The sequence below is a fragment of the Gymnoscopelus braueri genome (assembly GCF_963280865.1).
Source record: "Gymnoscopelus braueri genome assembly, chromosome: 2".
Lineage (NCBI taxonomy): Eukaryota > Metazoa > Chordata > Actinopteri > Myctophiformes > Myctophidae > Gymnoscopelus > Gymnoscopelus braueri.
This window is the reverse complement of record NC_137604.1, coordinates 26,961,655-26,983,185: the sequence shown is the minus strand read 5'-3', so window position 1 is coordinate 26,983,185 and position 21,531 is coordinate 26,961,655. Positions and strand designations below refer to the sequence as shown.

Here is a 21,531-nt window from a genome sequence, read left to right as displayed (position 1 = left end):
GAGGCTGGCGTCCGTGGTAATGACCTTCCGCGAGACCACAGCCCCCATTCTGACCCCTTGGACAGAAGGGCTGCATCTGACCACGATCTAAGCGTGTCCACGCACCGTGGGGATACCCGGACCTTCCGATAACCTCAGGTGGACGGGGCTCCAAGAGCCCACATCCACCTCCGGGGAAAAAAGGTCACATGTGGGGCTTGTCCAAACGAAACAGGTGTAAGGCCGAAGTCATGAGACTCGTCGCCTGCACGCATAGCCTGTAAGTGACTTGTCGCCTCACGCGAGAAGACCATAGGCCGAAACGCTGTCTATCCCGCCCGGGACAGACGCGCCGTGAGCCTGGTCCAGCCCAGCGAGATCCCCTATGAAGGTGGTCTGCTGAGACGGGACCAAGACGCTCGACGGACGGTGACGGTAAAAAACCCCGCGACGGCAAGTGGGGAAACGGCCACGTCTGTGTGCCGCGCCACCTCCTGACTGTGGTGGATAGAAAGGAACGTGGAAATAAGCATTGGAAACAATGCTGGTCCACCCATCTCCTTAACGCACCGTCCGCAGAGAGGGTCACACACCAGTACAACCACAGTGTGTTGTTGTTGATATGGGGAGCTGACCAGTACAACCACAGTGTGTCACTGCTGTACTGAAAAACCCCTACACACACAGTGTACCACTGAAGTACCGGGATAGTAAACAGTTCCGGACTGCAAACTCTCCAACAAGCTGCCTCAGCAAGCGAGTTAGGAGGGGCTCTGATGTCACCCAGTGCGGACAACGCACACGTTTCCAACTGGACCGGTGATGTCGCCACGTGATCCAGCGGACCTGCACGAGCGGGGCCGTTAGAGACCGTGGAAGGGTAGCTGTGGTAGGTGGCCACCGTGGTGTTGCTCTAGCGGGGCTGGCTATGCGCTGCACCAAAAAACAACACTGCAATGTGTTGTTGTTAGTGAGGCCAGTTAGCCGCCAATTGAAGCAACAGTAGCCTGACTGGAGGTTATGCAAACCTAGCAGCTAACAAGCTAGTCAAGGCTAAATCACCATGAGCCAAGAAACGTTGAAATCCGTTTCCAAGGGAACCGTTGTTTTGTGTGCGCGTTGCCATGGGGACCAAAGACGCTACTACAGGTGCTAGCAGCGCTAACCCTGTGTGCGTTGCCATGGGGACCAGTGACGCTGCCACTGCCGCCAGCGGTGCTAACCCTGAGGTGACCGCTCGAGGCGGTAGAGGTACTAACGGTCCGTCCTGCCTGACGTCAGCATCCGGTTTGTCCGCCAGGGCAGCCTGTCTGTTTCCATGGAAACCAACGGCGCTGTCACTCTGACAAACGGGGCCGTCCGAAGTAAGCCTACCTTGGCCGTCGCCCTCTCGTCTGAGCCCAAAGGCTCCGGACGGAGCGTCGACAAAGTCGTCCTCCCCGTAGGGAGTGCTTTGTCGCTCGTTAGTGGCGAACGAGGCCTGTAGTCCGTGAGGCGGTACGGCAAAGGGGGCATCTGTCCCTCCAAAATGGCGGAGACAGAGGTCCGCTCTTTGACCCAAGTATTTATTGAGACCCTTCAGATCCAGAATGGGTCGTACCCCCCCCCCCTTCTTTTCCACCAGAAAATATTACGAATAGAAAACCAGTTGGTTCCGATTCATAGACAGTTCTCTGACTATGTTACTCTGAATTCTAAGGAAACCGGGGTTACAACGTAACCTCGAGTTTCTTGACAAATTCTTTGTAACATACTCACTATGGAGAGAGAGTGAACCCCCTCTCTCAGAGACATGGTTGCCTTATCCTCTGCATGAGAGGAACAACACTGTGTCCGACATAGGAGATTTTATGCATAAGAGCACGTGGAAAACACACCAATACAACCACAATGTGTTGTTGCGGATCAGGGGAGCTGACCAATACAAAAACAGTGTGTCACTGCTGTACTGAAAAACCCCGTACACACACAGTGTAACGCTGATGTACTGGGATAGTAAACAGAAGTATCGGAAGTCATTCTTTAATAGCGCCCTCGCTCAAGAGGAAGGAGACTTCCCCCCTCAGAGTGACGGCTGCTAGACCCTTTGCATGGGAAAACAATACTTTTCTGTCATGGGGGGTTTTTGTGGAGAATTGCAGCCTGAAACCCTTTAGTATTGTGAGCAATACCTAAGGATTCGACTTGCAAACCTTCCATTGCTCCACACACCGAGCGAGTGGATTGGATGACGTCATCGGCCGCTCGGAGAGTGGGAGCGTTGCCATGGGGACCGTTGCCATGGGGACCAGTGACGCTGCCACTGCCGCCGGCGGTGCTAACCCTGAGGTGACCGCCCGAGGCAGTAGAGGTACTAACGGTCTGTCCCAAGGACCCCGCGGGGTCTACGTGACTAGTCACGGGGACCTCGCCTGACGTCAGCATCCGGTTTGTCCGTCATCGCAGCTTGTTCGTTCCCATGGGAACCAACAGCACTGCTACTTGGACAGACCCGACGCTGGACAGACGGGCCGTGTGTGTGGCCCTCGTTTAGTAGCGCTGGTAAGCCCTGGCCAACGGAGGACTCGGAGGAGTCACGTGATTGGCCACGGGAAAAACCCCGGCGTCAGAATTAAGCCCATAGATATATACAGTGAAAACTAGATCACACCACTGGATATATATATCTATGAGTAATCCTACCTTGGCCGTCGCCAGAGTGTAGAAAAGAGAGTAACGTCACGCTTTGATCTCGCCGCAAAGCGGGCCTCTATGGGCTATAGTTCCAACATTGGAACTATCTCATTGACGTAGACAGAGCACTTCCGCCTTCCATTCTCACAATGGGATCGACGCTACTGTCATTACTCTCTTCCTAACTTACTCTGGCCGCCGCCATCTTGTCTGGGCCCCAAAGGCTCTGCACGGAGTGTCGACAAACCTCTAGGAGGTGCTTTGTCGCCCTCCAGCGGCGAACGTGAGGCGGTACGGCCAAGGGGTCATGTCTGACCGAAGTACTTCCGGTTCACAGTGGTGCGTGAGCACTTCCTGTGGGACGGAAGGCAAAAACCGGCGTGACCCCATTCCACTGGCGCATTTGCGCCCTCTGGCGGACAGGGGTGATGTGGGTTTTTATATTACCTTCATATGATCCAAAAACATGCACAGATGTTATCCAACAATGTCTAGAACATCGGGACTCGGGTGTTCTAGACAGTGTGGGCTTATGTAATTGAGAACGTTGATACATTTACATTACCTGCACAGATATTATCCCATCAATGTCTGGGATACCGGAGTTCGGGCATCACAGACATTATGGGCTTATATACAGAGAGCATTGGAGCAGAGAAGCCCGCGGTAGGGGACTCCACTGCTCCGCTGCTCTCAAGCCACGTGAAAGAACGAGATCGTTTGTAACATGTAACACATTTATTTCTTTGGCAGAAAAAAATTTGTACTTTTAAACACACATTCGTTTTCATTAAACATGGCCTTTTGGCAGTCGAGGAGCCGTCCATCTTGTCCATCGAGGCCTGTAAAGCCACGGTCCTCTTCCCCAGCACGGCCGGGGGGGAGGGGGGGGCTGAACCGGTCTGTGCACCGGTGAGAGTCTGCTAATGTGCTAATGTGCTTTATGTACTTGGAACATGAGTATGAAACAAGAGCAGGCACAGAAACAGTAAACAGCATGAACGTTTTAACATATTCTTATGACAAAAACAACATGTGTCCCAATGGCGCCCGATGAGCCTGTCCAAGGTCTTCAGAAGCCCCCGAGGTTTGCTCGATACACAGAGTGAGAAGGCTAACAAGCTGGTGTTATCCTAGCGAGGCAAGCTAGGCTAGGACAACGCTGTTAATAACCTGTTGCATGGGTGTTAAGCCAACAAAACACTGCCTGACTAAGGCGACGTTAACCTAGCGAAGCAGCTAACGTAGCTAGTCTGGGCTAACTCACTCACGAGCTTCTGCCTCGTTCTCCCCTCGCCTATGCTGCCGTCGCCGGAGCCCCTTCGTTGTCTCCTGGCGACGCACCGCTGGCCCGGTACGCTTGCTGTGGCAGCGGAGTAGACGGCTGGGAAGAGGGGGAGGAAGTGCCGCTAGGTAGTTGCACCTGGGTGGTTCCCCCAGACACGGTGCTAGCGGCTGCTGCAGTGCTGCGTAGCACGGCTTGTGTAGCAGCCTGGAGGTGCTGCGAGCGGGGGCTAACGCCGCTCGCAGCCGGGACTGCCGGAGGGCCCATTGTGGACTGTGAGCGCACGTGGTGGGCCCCACCACCCACGTTCCCTGGGCCGGTGTCCATGCGGGGTGTTGCTGGATCCGCGACGACCGGGGACGAGACGTCGCTGCCTCCCGCAGCCAGGGCGCTGCCCTGGCTAAGCGGCTATCGAGGTGCAGCGTGGAGAACAGAGCGCAGTCCACGCAGCGTCCCGGTGCATCTTGGAAATGCCTCGGCCCTGTAGAGACCGAGGCACGAGATGCAGAAACCATGAGGGTCATCCCCGGCGATCATCAAGCGGCAGAGCAGCAATACGCAGGGACGTGGAACCTCCATCTCGAGCTAACCTGTTAGCTTTCAGCCGCAAGGCTAAGAGCGCGGAAAACTCAAAGGAGGAAAACTTGCTTTAGCAGTAAAAGAAAGAAAGAGAAGATAGGCGCGGGAGCGGAAATAATAAAACTTTTTTTTTTAATAGGAGGAAAACCCGTTAGTACAAGTACCACCGAGTGGGCTAAAGCTGGTTTCTGTCCTGATCAAAGTTACGTTTGTTATTATTAAGGTATGTCTTGAGCTGTTGCATCTGCCATGCAGAGAAGCGAAAGAGGATGAGCCACGTCACGAAAGAGGTTTTATACCTCTTCCGGTCTACCGGACACGTGACATACCCTTCTCAGCCAATGAATGGCCCGGGAGTTTATGGTATGTAGCTCTGCATCAACGCCAGGGGGCGCTGATATCCCATAGTGAGTATGTTACGGAGAATTAGACAAGAAACCACAGCTCTACACCATTGACTGTACATCATTCAGCTGAAGTCATATAAAAAGCTTGACTTTGAAAGCCGTTAAAGACACATTTGAAACATGTACTGACCTGTGGTGACAGTGTTTCTGGATGGCGGTGAAGTATTGTGTGTGGACGTCCCGGTAGGGGTCATGGAGCAGGGGGCTCTTCAGTGCCTTTTCGGTGTTCCAGGATTCAGGCCACGGCTTCAGGTTCTCCTCTATGGCCTTGGAAATGCCTATGTCATGTGGGGGGATGATCTGGGCACCGTTCTCCCAGTACACCTGGAATGGACAGGTTGTTTTTATATCAACTGATATAAAACTTAATAGAACTAAAAAATACACATGCACACACTCAAGAAGATCTGCTCTGGAAAACTATCTTGCTATTGTTTTGGAAATGTACCACTGCACACTAAATGTGTACTAAAATACCCAAGTGAGACAAATCAATAAAGTATTGAATATACACACATTTATAGATGTTTGCAAGCATCAGAAACAGACCTGTTTCACATCAGAGCATCACCAGTGTCTCAAGACATTATACAAATCATGTGGTGTTTTATAGCTTTTTTTAGAATGAGCGTAGCCTCGCCAACCAGTCTCTTGTTTCACTTTCGCTTCGCTTCACTCAACAGTAGAATGAAGCATGATACAGGGTTTAGGGGGTGATCACACCGGAACGCATCTCTACAGGGGCAGCTGCTTAAAAAACACCTTGGCAAAGTGCGTCAGGCAAAACAGCGTGATGTGCCTATGAAGCGCTGTGCACAACCGGGTGATCATATAATGGAAAAATGGAAAAAAAAGTATTCAAGCAGACGTTGAGCTCTTTCTGTTGCTGTACTACTGGATGAGTATTTTGAATAATGGGGTGACCTTGAACATTATTCACCGTAATTAAATACCGCTAAAGGAAGTCTCGTCTGGGATTCTATGCTGCAACTATTACCCCCGCAACTGGATAAGCGGATGAAGATGGAGGGATAATATCAACCTTTGATCTGCATATTGCACATTTCCTCTCAGAGAGCAAAGTTCAAATCTTTTGATTGTTAATATTTCCTCTCGATGAGGGGTAAAGCAGGAGTGAAGGTCACTTAAAAAGCCACACACTGACTGTGTAAGAGACATTAAGTGTTTAAACAGTACACAATTGAAAACATAGACCAAGCATGCATTGGTCACACATTATAGAATATGATATTTTGTTCGTACATTATGAAAAGCTATAATTTGGAGGCCATATGACACAATACTGTTTAGAAGCTGTATTTTGTATGTCAATTTAAGATTGCCATCACACCATAACCTATCCTTTAGTTAAACGGTAATGCGAGAGCCTTCTCTATTTCTTGCCACAAGCTCGACCTACTGTAACTATTTTGTCGCAGTTGGCCTGTTCTGAAATATTACATAGACGAATCCACAGAGCGGCAATCATAACTGCGGTGCCGCCCCGCACCGTGACACCGCAGCTACAGGCAGCGCTCTGTGGATTCGTCTATAGTGGCATATGATTATGCACTACTAGGATATCGTGACGAGTCGTATAGAAGTTTTTCCTCCTAGCTATTCATGTTGAGCAGTCAACACAGTGGTGGAAGTATTTTGCAAAATAACTGAACTCACACACATAACTGGACAATCACAGTGGAAAGTGGGCATACACTTCTAAATGTAAATTTCACAAAGTTACTAAAATGATCGACCCCCAAAACTCCCAGTGCGTGCGACCATCAGAAAGGAGTTTTCTGATCCTGTCTGATGTTATGAACTGCAGTTTGTTTCAGATCCCTGAGGGATTATTACCTTATATCCATTGTCCTGTTTGGGGTTGTGAGAAGCTGTAACCATGATTCCAGCACAGAGACCCAGGTGGGACACGGTGAAAGGCTGGGAGAAAAAAAAGAGGAGAAAGAGGAGAGGTTAACAACTTAAAGGGTAAGACCACTTTGGTAGAGGTTTGGGTTGTGTAGTTACCTTGCCATGATGTAACCCCAAAGGTGGGCAAGAAATCAAAAATAATTGCTCCATTGATTAGAAATTGATAATTCAAAATATGCTCCTCATTGACTTACATTGTACGGTAAAACAGATCTCAAAGTCACTCTTTTAGCACATAAACTAACACAAACAAAGCTGATTCAGAGAATATAGAACATCACCAAACCCAGTACTGTTTGTTTTTTTAATAAAAATGTCAACTTCCTGTTGATTTTACTATTTGAAGATCTGGATCTGGATCCGCGGATCCAGTCCAGGTTTTCTACTTATTAAAAATGGCAAAATCAACAGGCAGTTGACATTTTTATATTAAAAAAAAACAGTACTGGGTTTGGTGATGTTCTATATTGTCTGAATCAACTTTGTTTGCGTTCGTTTATGTGCTAAAAAAGTGACTTTGAGAGCTGTTTTACCGTACAATGTAAGTCAATGAGGAGCATATTTTGAATAATCAATTTCTAATCAATGGAGCAATTATTTTTTATTTCTTGCCCACCTTTGGAGTTACATCATGGCAAGGTAACTACACAACCCAAACCTCTACCAAAGTGGTCTTGCCCTTTAAACCCACTTTGTTGTAAAGGGTCCCCCAGGGCTCTATCCATGGCACACTTCCGTTTTCCCCTCTAGTCTACACCAAATCGCTTCGCTGAAAATAACCGATGTACAAGCTAACAACATGTCGCATTCCGTCACGTTGTCGCTGAATGTTCGCCTATTATTACATTCCCAGAAAAGCTACACAAGGGTTCTAGTGGTTAAAGGAGAGGAGACCGTAATAGTAACTTTCTTCACTTCTCGGAAGTCACATTTACTGACACAATTCAACTCTATTATGATAACAAATTATTATCTACAGTACATATCATTTATCAAACAATAATTATTGAAACTACTACTCAAGTCAAGCAGCACCACTAGTGTATGTGTTCATGTGTAAGTGTGATATTGTTAGAGTTCTAATAATTTCAGTTTATGAACCTACTGACAAGAGTTAGTTTATGTAATGTGTGCAACTGTGCATGACCCAATATAGCCTACAATTGAGAAACCTAACTGGAAACCCTAGATTGGACAAAGCACAATAATCACAACATTTTTCATGACAGTGGGCCTGCAAATCACTGCAGAAAACACTTGTGAAAAGTGACACTTATTGTGAAACATCCAATACAATACCATGTAGCTCTGTTGAAAAACTAAACTAAACTAAAATGTACACTACTTCTAGTCAAGCTGCTCCAATGTAAATCAGTAGTTCTAAATCAGTAGTTCTTTCAAAAATGCAAAAAGATTTCAGATATACAAGCTCACAGCACGTCACTTCATGTCACGCTGTGAGCTTGTATATCTGCGATTTTTGAATAGCCAAGGCAAAATTAAAAAATGACAGATGCTTTCTCAGTTTTAATGGGTTAAACTGGGCATGGCAGCGAGTGTGATTATGCAACATGTATGTACGTTTGTTTGAAAGAGGGTTTTCTGAGTGGAATTTGCCCTGTAGCCACTAAGCTTCTGTCCCACTCTCTATGTGACTGTCATTCAATCTGGAAACCTAAACCCATACAAACTGACATGACCGTATTTATGTAATGTGTCGTGTACTAGCATAATGTCTCTACTGGGGCTGCAACTACTGATTATCTTCGGTATCTACGGTTGTTCTATTGATTACTTTTCTGATTAATCGAATCATCAAGAAGCGCATTTTTCGGGTTTTTATAATCGACTCGATTAGTCTGAGTAACCACTTAAGACATATTTTATACTTTGTCATACAAAGGCATTGCAAGAAAATTGGCTATCTACACGTTCGCAACATGTCGCAATGCAACATGAGCTTGTATATCGGCTATTTTCACAAATGTATGTAAAACGAATCGATTAAATCAATTAGTTCCATTAACTGTTGCCCCCCTAGTAATCTCTACATACAGATACAAAGCACAAACTGTAATATCTGTCTAGGGGTGTTCCTAGTCAAATTGTTACAATTTCTTTTGACCTACCACAAAGGGTGTAGGTACGATGTCAGAGAAGACGTGGACAGGCACCCCTTGGCTGATGAAGACAGCTGCTGCCAGGTTAGCAAAGCGTTTGCTGTTGCCCCCGCTGGCAGGGTGGGCTCGGGCATCATAGCCGATCACCACCCCTCGGTCCTTCAGGTTCTCGAAGCACTGCTCCAAATAACGACAAAAGCCCTGGGAGAGTGTGAATTAAGGAGAGAGGAGAGGAAAGGGGGGAAGGATGAAGCAAGTCAATAGAGCATAAAACAAAAATTAAGTATGTGAGAAGATCTAAATGAACAAGGGAACGAGGGAGGAACTGACTGCAGAGACAAGAGGGTGAAGACAGATGCAGGGTTGAGGTCACATAACTGTGGCTAGCATGTTTAAACCATGTAGTCAACAGTATGTTCTGTACCAAGTAAGTAGGAATGTCCATCTCAACTGCTTCAAACGCTGTCAGGGGACAAAAATCACTAACAAGGCTTTGTTTCTATGTTTTTGGTAATGGGTACTCAACCTGATGCATGAGGTTTAGCCACTTATGCCCTATTTACAAAATATATTTGAAAAATGTAAAAAGATTTTCTAAAATAGCAGATCTACAAGCTGTGTGTGTGTGGGTTAAGTCTTCCAACCTGTGTAGTCTGGATGATAGTGAGGTCATTCATACAGGAGATGCCAGGGCCCATGGCCGCCCTCAGACCTGCTGTGCCAAATTCCATCCTGGAAGAGAAGCATTTTTGCAGCTCGGCCACTGCCCCTTTCTTTACCAGGTCTTCTACCAGAGACACTGTTTTGGGATTCTGGGGGGAACACACACACACACACACACACACACACACACACACACACACACACACACACACACACACACACACACACACACACACACACACACACACACACACACACACACACACACACACACACACACACACACACACACACACACACACACACACACACACACACACACACACACACACACACACACACACACACACACACACACACACACACACACACACACACACACACACACACACACACACACACGTTGTTGCATACAATTACCAACTCCATTTTCATGGACATTTTTAAAGAACCAGGACACACTGACTTACATACTAAATGCCATGCTATTACAGTATATTATGATATATTCTAAATGATATTTTTTTTATGTTTTAAATAAATAGGAAAATTATGCATTTATCTTTACAAAATATTGTTTCCCTAAATATGTATTACCTACATGATTCATAAACAAACATTTCACTAGCAGTCTTAGTCTATGTCGCTTTTCAGTGGCATTCTTGATAACTCCCTCAATGTGGGGTCCGGGGACCCCTATGGGTTCTTCCATTTAAATATTTGGTTCCATTTATTTTTACACCCTCAAAAGTTAAATTAACGCTGAGGATTACTGTGTAATGGTCTGTGTACAATCATCTAGTCATCAGTGTTTCTGACGATACAACATTTTGGTCAGGCTGAATGTTTACTTGAACCTGTTCACATTACTGTTACATCATGAGGCTGACCCTTGATTCAGCTACTACACTGTAGATGTGCTAAAATGGCAATCTGCATGAAAAGGCCTAATTCATCAGATGCACTTTTCCATCTTCACCTGATTGGTGACACCTCATATTGCATTAAGTCCATGAATGGCTGCACGCGTTGGTCAGATGTCTGTCTGCACGTTACTTAGATTAGAAAGCTGGCTGTTATAGGCTACTGAAGTACTGATATATATCCAAGCCTGATCTAGTGTATCTGACATTTTAAACAGTTGTACGTAGGCTACTGTAAAGCTCTGAAGTGTCTGTAAAAGGGTCTGTCATTATTTTTAATTTATTTCATCCCAAATTTGACTTTACAATAAATTATCTCTTGCACAATAACGGAATAACAACTGCATTACACAAAGTGTGGACTCCACACTGTGAAGATACATAATTTACCAGTCGGAGCTGTGCGCTAGTTTATCACTGCCGTTTGTAAGTGTTATTATGGTATTGACTTAAGCAGTAACATGTCAAACTTGTGTGAATCTTGTGTGTAACATATTAACTACTGTTTTGTATTGTCACTAACGGAAACATGATTGCACACTTGTTTCCTCTCAGGAAGCAACAGCTCAGCCATAAGCTGTTAAAACATTTCTAGTTTTACCACGGTTCTCCGTTTACTACTCACTATGGGATATCAGCGCCCTCAGGCGATGAGACAGAGCAACACACACGCTCCCGGTGCCAATACTGATTGGCTAAGGGTATGTCACGAGTCCGGAAGACCCGGGAGTATAAAGCTCCCTCGTGACGTAGGCTCTTCCTCTTTTCTCCACTCTGCAAGCGAATGCGCAGAAATTCACACACAACAAAGCAAGAAAATTTCAACTTTAACCCAATGCGGGAATACGGAGTATATCCCCACGGGAAAATCCTTGCAAATAAGTTTTCTCCCGGAACTTATTATTAAGTATTTATTTATTTACCTATCCTCTCAGTTTTCCTTATTTCTTGGTCTGTTCTGGAAAAGCCGGTTAGCTGAAAAAGCCGGTTAGCTGCTAACACCAGTTAGCAGCTACTAGCTCATTCATTCATTCAGTGGCTAGGCTAATACTAGCAGCTACTAGGCTACGCTACTGGCTAGGCTTTAGCCTGTTGTTTTCCCAGACCGAGGACCAAGATGGAACCACCGAGGAGTTGCGGGGTCGCGGAATGCGACCCCCTCATCGCCGCAGACGACCCCCACCGCGTCTTCTTCCACTGCTTGGGGGTCGATCACGCGTTCTGCGCCAGGACCCACCCGGGTGAGACAGATGCGTGCCCTAACTGCACGAGGTTAACCGTTTCTCAACTTGACGCTCGGCTTGTCAGGGCTAGGACCCTGGTCGGCTGGACTAGACGAGATAACGGTGAGACCTCCATCGCCACCGGACCGGGGACCCCAGTCGGGCAGCACGAGCGGCCCCCCGGCTCATGGGACCCCCACCGGTGCCGATGCCAAGACTAGAGCGTCAAGCGTCCACGACGCTGACGCCACCTCCCGCCGCTGCTGCTGCGATGGGGGCTTGTCCCCACCGCAGCATGCTAGCAGCGGCCCTCCCTCCCCCCTGCCAGCGAGGAGTCGATGGCTCTTCACGATGACGACATGGCGGAGGACGGGGAAGATTTCCTGGAGCTCCCGTCGTACCAGGACACCCAGGAGGTGTCCACGACGAGCCCCGGACGGGGAGAACCTCCCGCAGCCACCGAGGAAGAGATCCTCGAACCTGTGGCGGCTGGTTTCAACGAATGGCTAGCCTCACTAAGCAACAGGTTGTTAGCAGCGCTGTTCTAGCTTAGCTTGCTAGGACAACACCAGCTCGTTAGCCTCTTCAGAGCCGGCGTCTGTACCACGAAGAACGAGGCTACAATCGGGTGCTTTGAGACGCATAAAGGGTTTTCATAAGAGTATGTTGAACTGTTTATGCTGTTTCCACTGTTCTGTGTTTTATTCTGTTCCATTAAAATTTCCCAAAATACACAAGCACACTATCCAGCCCCGGTCAGGAGGTCACGACGCTAGGGGTCCCTGGGGGTCCCCGGGCGTCGATGCCCTCCTCTATAAGCCCATTGTGCCTATCAGGCCTGCTTTCACAGCATGATAGACAATAATGGGATACTTCTCTGCCTGTTTTCGACAACTGTCGGGGTGCATCGATGCATAGGGATCACTAGGTGGTCCCCGTGTTGATAACCACCCCTTATAAGCCCAAAGCGCTTGGAAAGTCCCTTGGTGACTTTCCAAACGCTGCTGGGATGAATACTGTGCATGATATGAACAAGACAAAGGTAATAAACCCATTGCTAATTCTATATGCCAGTGTACATGGGTCACGCCAAAAAATTTCCAATTCTACCATCCATCCGGCAGAGGGCGCCAGAGGCCCACTGTGGGAAGGAAGGTTTGCAAGATGGCGGCGTGGGTCGAAGGTCACCCCAATATTTACAACCTGCCAAGCACCGTGTCACGCCAGCCTCTGGAGGGCGACAGAGTGCTTCCTTCGGTGGAGGTGGCTCCGTCGCTTCCTTTAGCCAGGCCAAGAAGCCTAGACAAGATGGCGACGGACTTTGTAAACACAAGGGAGCAGCGTGGAATGCTTCCGTACTCAGTCACGTGACCCCCACGCTTGCACGGGCCCCGTGGGTTAGGTGTCGACGTCACCTGTTTCCATGGAAACGGATGTCAACGTCGTTTCACTCTTGGTGAGTTAGCCGTGACTATTACTAGCTATGGTATGCTAGGTTGGCATAGCCTCCAGTCAGGATGCTGTTGTTTTCACTTAGTGGCTGACTAGCCTCACTAACATCGACACAGTTAAAGAGCAGTGTTGTTTTGGTGCAGTGCTTAGACAGTCCCCTAAAACAACACGTGGTGGCCATAGCTCTCCTTCGTTCTTGGTTAGCCAAACAACTACAGGTAGCAGCTAAAGGCTAAAGGCGACCTGTAGCTAGGCTAGACTAGACCAGGCTAAGCTTACAGGCTAAGCTAGTTAGCCCTTTGTCTACACTACCACGATGGAGGCTCAGGTTCACTGGGTGCCTTGAGACAATTAAACATAAAGGGTTTTCATAAGAGTATGTTAAACTGTTTATGTTGTTTTACACTGTCTTTGTGCTTTATTTTGTTGCATTAAAAATGTACTAAAATACACAAGCACATTATCCAGCCCCGGCCAGGAGGTCACGACGCTAGGGGTCCCAGGGGGTCCCTGGGCGTCGAAGGCCTCCTCTATGAGCCCATAGAGTCAGGCTGATGTTGTTTCACTTAGCGGCTGACTAGCCTCACTAACATCGACACAGTTAAAGAGCAGTGTTGTTTTGGTGCAGCGCTTAGCCAGTCCCCTAAAACAACGCTGCGGTGGGCATAGCTCTCCTTCGTTCTTGGTTAGCCAAACAGCTACAGGTAGCAGCTAAAGGCTAAAAGCGACCTGTAGCTAGGCTAGACTAGACCAGGCTAAGCTTACAAACTAAGCTAGTTAGCCCTTTGTCTACACTACCACGATGGAGGCTCAGGTTCTTTGAGTGCTTTGAGACACACATAAAGGGTTTTCATAAGAGTATGTTAAACTTTTTATGTTGTTTTACACTGTCTCTGTGCTTTATTTTGTTCCATTAAAAATGTCTTAAAATACACAAGCACGTAATCAGGCCCCGGTCAGGAGGTCACGACGCTAGGGGTCCCAGGGGGTCCCTGGGCGTCGATGGCCTCCTCTATGAGCCCTTTGTGCCTGACAGGCCTGTTTCACAGCATGGCAGACACTAACGGTCTCTAATGGACGCCACAGTACGAGTCCGCTGGACCACGTGGCGACGTCATCGGTCCCCGTGGAAATGTGCACGTTGCCCACGGGACTGATAACAGCAGCGCCCCCTCCCGACTCGCTCGCTCGGTGAGCAGCTTTTGGGAGGGTTGCAATCCGAATCTGTTTTTATCCCAGTACATCAGCGTTGCACTGTGTTTACTGGTTAAGCTCAGTACGGCAGTGACACACTGTGGTTGTACTGGCCAGGCTCCCCTGAACAACAACAACACATTGTGGTTGAACTGGTGTGTTTTCCACATGCCTTGTGTTACTTCCTATGTCAGACGAGTGTGTCTCTCTCATGCGGAAGATAAAAGCAGCCACGACTCTAAGAGAGAAGGTTCTCTCTCTCTCTCTTGAGCATGAGCGTTACCAGAGAAATATCTACGAATCAGAACCGACTGGGTTTCTGTTCAAAGCTTTTTCTGGTGAGAAAAAGGGGGGGGGGGCGTACGGCCCTTTCTGAATCTGAAGGGCCTCAACAAGTATCCATTTCTTGGTTGACGACCGTAAAAGCTGTTGCAAAACGGTACATCAGGGGCACTGATGGGCGGGCATCAACCTCTAGGTTGCTTGCCTCCACGTTCCAGTCTGGCCTCCACACAGGGAATTCCTGCACTTCGGCTACAAAGGGGAGTGTACGAGTACACGGTTTTTCCCTTTGGTATGTCATTGAGCCTGCGAGTGCTCGTGCAGTGTACCAATGCGGCCATAGCTCCACTGCGGCGACAGGGGATCGGTCTGTCGACTTAACTTCGACGACTGGTTAATTGCTGGCTCAGAGGAGGAGGTGGCACGGCACACGGCCGTGGCCCTCTCCCACCTGACGTCGCTATGTTCACAATCAACGTCCAGAAGAGCGTTCTGGTTCCATCTCAGCGGACCACCTTCTGGGGGATCTCGCTGGACTCGAACACGCTCAGAACGCGGCTGTCCAAGGGCAGGTTAGACAGCGTCTTAGCTTGTGTGAGGTCTTTTCGCGTAGGGCGTCAAGTCACTTACAAACTAAGCATGCAGGCGGTGAGTCTCATGGCTTCAGTCATTCACCTAATCCGCTTGGGCAGGTTCTACATGAGACCTGTATAGAGGTGGCAGCGGGCTCTTCGGATCCCACTCACCTCAGGCTTTCAGCAAGTGGTGGTGTTTCCAGGGTGTCGTGGAGACACTCGGATCGTGGTCGCAGGTGGCTTTTCTGTCCCAGGGGGTCAGTATAGGCGCTGTGATATCACAGAAGGTCATCACCACGGACGCCAGCCTCACGGGGTTTTTCCTCGCTCTCAAACAGTTCGGTGCTCGGTTTCCGGGTTGTTCTGTCTCAATCAGAACATACAACACCGCGACCATGTGCTATGTCAACAAGCAGGAAGGTTTGGCCTCCCTGGTGTTGGACGGATTGGCGTGCGAGATGGCGCTGTGATGCGACTCACGTCTCGCGTCCATTCAGGCGTTCCAGGTGCCGAGCCTCCTGAACGAACTGCTTTATGCTTTCCCACCAATAGAGCTGATCCTCCCCATGTGGGGGAGGGTCAGGCTCCAAGGGTTGTTGATGTTGCTGGTGGCCCCAGCATGGGACACGTAGAGGTCAGGAGATAAGCTCCTCTCCTTCACGACGTGCCTTGGGCCCTCCTTGTCGGCAGGGACTTGCTGCGGCAGGGAGGGGGGACGCCCTCAGGACCTAGACCTATGGGTCTGGCCCATGAGAGGGTGAATTTGAGCTCGTGTGGCCTTCCCCCTGACGTGATGGCTACCATCCAGGGCGCAAGGGCCGTGTCCACGAGGAATGCTTACGAGGTCAGATGGGGGTTGGAACAGTCACCAGTGGTGGTGGCTTTCCAGGCCTCGATGTGTAGCATTCTTACTTTCTGCAGGGAAGGCTAAATCAGGGTTTATCCTTCTCGACAGTGAAAGTGTATTTGGCTGCCATTTCGGCTTGCCACCTAGGTTTCGACGATGGCAAGACGGTGGGTCAGCATAACTTCGTGCGCCGATTTATGAACGGCGCCAGAAGGGCTAGACCGGTCAACAGGCCACTGTTCCCAGTCTGGGAGTTGACGGTGGTGCTGGAGGCACTGTGCCGTCACCCGTTCGAGCCTTTTGAGTCTATGGACCTGACGGTCATTAGTCTAAAAACGGTCCTTTTGGTGGCCCTGTCCACGGCTAAACGGGTCAGTGACTTGCATGCGCTCTCGGTGAGCCCGGAGTGCATGAATTTTCTGAACAACGACAGGAAGGTTTTGCTTAAACCAAACCTGGCGTTCGTTACAAAGACCGGGTGGTGGCCCCAGATCCGGTTGAATTGGTGGCTTTTCATCCGCCTCCCTTCGCTTCGGCGGAGGACAGGCGGTTACATTGCCTCTGCCCGGTGAGAGCTTGAAGCTCTATTGCCAGAGGACGGCGGCCAGTCGCTCATCGACACAACTCTTTGTCTCTTTTGGCGTGGGGGTTCAGAGGAAGGCGGTCACCAAAGCGACGCTTTCTAGATGGATCCGTGATGCCATTAAGCTGGCTTATGTGAGTAGTGGTGTCCCTGTCCCGGGGGGTCTGAGGGCCCACTCTACTAGAGGCATGGCTACGTCCTGGGCTCTCTACAAGGGAGCTTCGATCCAGGAGATTTGTGCGGCTGAAAAGTGGTCGTCGCCGTCGACTTTTGCGGCCTTTTACAGTCTGGACGTGGCGGCGTCATCAATGGCGCACGCTGTCCTGGGTGTGGCTGCTGCCTCCAGGTCAGTGGAGGATAGGGAGTAGGCTTGGGGCCTTTTCTCCATATCTTCCGACTTCCTCTTTAGGTTTCCTTGGGACCAGCAGGGCTGTGTCTTGGGGATAGGGCCCTGCTCCTCATTATTATGAGGCGGACTGTGTCTGCCTGTTAGTAAATAGGGCAGACTCTAGAGTCTGTCAGGGCCTACTCTTGTTATCTATCCCGCACCCCAGCCCGGTGGGCTGGGGGGGCGCCCAGGGGCCGTGAGGTCGTGGACCTATGGCCTGGGGGTCTTAGGTCACGTCCGGGGGGGACGTGACCTAGGAGCTGAGGGGCGTGCGGGGTTGTCAGGGTTGTGTGGCTCATTACCTCAAGGGGGGTTTATGAATCCCATAGTGAGTAGTAAACGGAGAACCGTGGTAAAACTAGAGGTTACGAATGTAACCCCGGTTTTAGTAGGTTCGGAGTTTACTACTCACCAGACACCCCTTTCTGTGCGCATTTGGCATGCAGAGAGGAGAATGTTAAGAGGAAGAGCCTACGTCACGAGGGAGCTTTATACTCCCGGGTCTTCCGGACTCGTGACATACCCTTAGCCAATCAGTATTGGCACCGGGAGCGTGTGTGTTGCTCTGTCTCATCGCCTGAGGGCGCTGATATCCCATAGTGAGTAGTAAACTCCGAACCTACTAAAACCGGGGTTACATTCGTAACCTCTAGTTTTAGGCAGTGGTGGAAAAAGTACTCAAATTCTTTACTTAAAGGAGAATTCCGGACAAATTAAGTGTTATCTTTGATGTCTCGTTACTCACCTACCGATGTGAAAAGTAGCGTTCTTTTTTTTCATATATTCCCCTGTCGTCATTTTTTAAACACCCTCCGTTGTTATAATGGGAGCCGCTGGGTTAGTGAAGTTCGTCTATTATAACCGATGCAATGTTATTTTTTTCTCTACTACGATTCATTGTAGAGTCTCATGATAGTCAAACATGCGCTGAAAATTCCTGCGAGCCTGCCGTTAATGGCGAACGATTTAACACTGGTTGCTTGTTTCTTCCAGAACCTGGCAACTCGTGTTGCCAGAATCTGGAAACAAGCAACCAGTGTTAAATCGTTCGCCATTGACGGCAGCCTCGCAGATAGTTTCAACGCATGTTTGACTATCATGAGACTCTACTATGAATACTAGTAGTGAAAAAAACAACTTTGCGTCGGTTATAATAGACGAACTTCACTAACCCAGCGGCTCCCATTATAACAACGGAGGGTGTTTAAAAAATGACGACAGGGGAATGTATGAAAAAAAAGAACGCTACTTTTCACATCGGTAGGTGAGTAACGAGACATCAAAGATAACACTTAATTTGTCCGGAATTCTCCTTTAAGTAAAAGTACCAATACTGCAATATAAAAATACTCTGTTACAAGTGAAAATCCAAAATTAAAAATGTACTGAGTAAAAGTACAAAAGTATTGGCATCAAAATGTACTTAAAGTACCAAAAGTAAAAGTACTAAATATTTGAAAATAGCCGATCTACAAGCTCACAGCGACGCGTTGTGAGCTTGTAGATCTGCTATTTTCAAATAGCCTATGTATAAAATAGGGCTGAAGTGGTTAATGTATGTTTCATAATATCATAGTTTATATCTGAAAAGTAACTAGTAACTAAAGTTTTCAAATAAATGTAGTGGAGTAAAAGTACAATATGTGCCTCTGAGATGTAGTGGAGTAGAAGTAAAAGTATTGGAAATTGTAAATACTCAAGTAAAGTACAAATACCTCAAAATTGTACTTAAGTACAGTACTTAAGTAAATGTACTTAGTTACTTTCCACCACTGGTTTTAGGCATCCGAGATGACACTTTTAACTTCAATTCTGTCATGCTGTGTGCATCTAGTTAAAACACACATGTCATTCTTAGCTAGCTGTCAGTGTCAACTCAACTTACTTGGTCATATTCCAACCACTGCTTGATGGCTTGGTCCAGGACGCTGTCACCGGTTGCGGTCGCACCGTTGTCCGTCTTTTCTCTTGACATTCTCGTATCCAAAGACGAGCTGAGCTAGTTGTTGTAGTGCGTTAGATATTATGATGAGGCGAACATGGAAGAGGAGTAGATTAGAAGGTAGGATCACACAGAAGGATGTTTCGTGAAATCAATGCTGCAGGGCTGGCTTCCTGCTCAGCGTAGACACGTGACGTTAGTGGGCGGAGATTCATTCAGAGCCGAGAGGGAGTGATGTAAGTGCATAGGCCAGTCAGGCAGGGGAGTCTGGGGGGAGAGGGTCCCAGTCCCAGAATATTTCTTTTGTAAACCTGTTTTTAGGACCCTTATGGTATGGTGTCTAGTTAAGATTTCTTCTTGGTGCCCTGGTCAACTAATGTCCCATGGGATTCAATTGATTAGACACCACCATTAGGGTCCTAAAAGAACATGTGGTAAAAATAATAATAATAATAATAATACACCTAAAAAATGTAGTGCAAAGAGAAATGTAGATGTGATTTTGAAAATGTTCTGCTAGTTATTTTTTTTCTGTTTCTGTCCTGAAACAGAATATGTGCATGAATATTAATATTCATGGACATACAATAATTAATTCCTTGGGTCAAAATTATATAGAAAAATGTGTTCATTTATCATTTGTCTCTGTATGTTGTTTACTTCAAGAGTTATGGTATCTTCTGTTCTTGATCTCCATTTTATGGTTCGGGTTGGGGATAGGTGTAAGAAAGGGTTAGTTAGAAATGGGACAGTAGTTGTCCAGGGCAACAAAAAGAAATCTTAACTAGTAGACAACATAAGAGTCCTAAAAAAACAGGTTACAAAAAAATATCACTCGGATGCTCTGTGACTCTCTCCCTGAGCCCTGCCCCAGTGAGTGGTTGTGGTTCTCAAACTTCTTCATGTCAATGAGACCCCCAGCCCCAAATTAATATTTAGTTAGCCACGGACCCCCATCTGAAAATATTTTGTGCCAGGGACCCCCATACAAGATTTGTGGTCAAAATGTTTCAGAAATATTACAAAATGTTCACATTTTGTCAAGATATTTTTTAAAAGATCTACAAGCTCATGCAATGCATTGTGAGCTTGTAGATCTTTTTGAAAAGATCTACAAGCTCATGCAATGCATTGTGAGCTTGTAGCTTGGCTATATTTTCAAGTTGCCATTGTATATAGCTTTAAAGAGGTAACAGATTTTTATGCTTTAACTCATTTGGCTGGGGACCTCCTGGAATCCCCCCAAGGACCCCTTGTTTGCGTATGATTGACAGAGGTAGGATGAAAACATTTAGGTTATAGACAACACACTCCATATTTGGGCGTAGCTGCATTGGGAACTCCTTATATGGTTATGGCTGAGTCATAGTGACATGAGCTTACAATCTCAGGTGCCCTCTAAGAAAGAAAGTGTACATGATGGAACATCAGATCAAAGGAATGTCACACAAGTGCCTTCGACAGCCAAGCCCTTACAATCTCAGGTGCCCCCTAAGAAAGAAGTGAGTGCCATCAGAATAGCCACACCAGGGACCACGTGTGGACCATGTGTGGAGGCCCCAAACTTGAGTGTACATGATGGAACATCAAAACAAAGGACTGTCACACAAGTTTCTTCGACAGCCAAGCCCTTACAATCTCAGGTGCCCCCTAAGAAAGAAGGGTTCAACCGACGGTGGCTCAACGGTGGACGGTTCGTCGACGGTGGGTGGGTGGCCGTCACAAACGTAACATGCGGACCTGCGAGGCGCACCGTTGCTCCGATCCACATCAAACTTGGCACCAACACTGGTCAGGGGTCTACCATCAGAACAGCCACACCAGGGACCACGTGTGAACCATGTGTGGAGGCCCCGAACTTGAGTGTACATGATGGAACAACAAATCAAAGGAATGTCACACAAGTGCCTTCGACAGCCAAGCCCTTACAATCTCAGGTGCCCCCTAAGAAAGAAGTAAGTGCCATCAGAATAGCCACACCAGAGACCACATGTGGACCAAGTGTGGAGGCCCCAAACTTGAGTGTACATGATGGAACACAGGTCTATGACAATGACATTGAGATGCAGGTGGTTGAGGAGCTGCATGAGGCTCGCTCTAAGGACAGCCTGACGTTGATGAACAGCTATGGAGAACTCACCTCTATGGATCTATCTACATACCCATCAGTGGAGCTTGCCACAGAGGGACCTGGACTGCCACAATGTAGGATAATCATTGCTTTTGACACAAATATTCTCCTCAGTCACCTGGATTTTGTGAAGAAGATCATGTCTCATGGCCTTGGAGCAATGGGCTTCCCTGTGATACTGATCCCCTGGGTGGTGCTGCAGGAGCTGGACTCGCTGAAGAATGGAAAGAAGCTGCGTGAATGTGTGGCTCGTCTGGCCTGTCCTGCAGTCCACTTCATTTACACGTGTCTCAAGAACCAGGATTCAGGTGTCTGGGGCCAGTCAATGCAACAGGCCTCTCAGAGTGGCCAGG

At 48.0% G+C, this 21,531-nt stretch overlaps 1 protein-coding gene across 1 annotated transcript in view; it reads right to left on the bottom strand.

The window, feature by feature from the left end:
• The window catches only part of pgm2 (phosphoglucomutase 2), a 29,452-nt gene extending 10,236 nt beyond the window's left edge, over positions 1 to 19,216 (bottom strand). Inside the window, exons 1-5 of the mRNA XM_080448898.1 lie at positions 18,991 to 19,216; positions 9,620 to 9,787; positions 8,985 to 9,176; positions 6,781 to 6,864; positions 5,054 to 5,247 (exon numbers count right to left, since the gene is read on the bottom strand). Of these exons, the coding sequence (XP_080305024.1) occupies positions 5,054 to 5,247; positions 6,781 to 6,864; positions 8,985 to 9,176; positions 9,620 to 9,787; positions 18,991 to 19,080 (728 nt within the window). The 5' untranslated portion in view covers positions 19,081 to 19,216. The remainder of the gene's footprint in view (positions 1 to 5,053; positions 5,248 to 6,780; positions 6,865 to 8,984; positions 9,177 to 9,619; positions 9,788 to 18,990) is intronic.
• Positions 19,217 to 21,531: the final 2,315 nt, after the last annotated feature.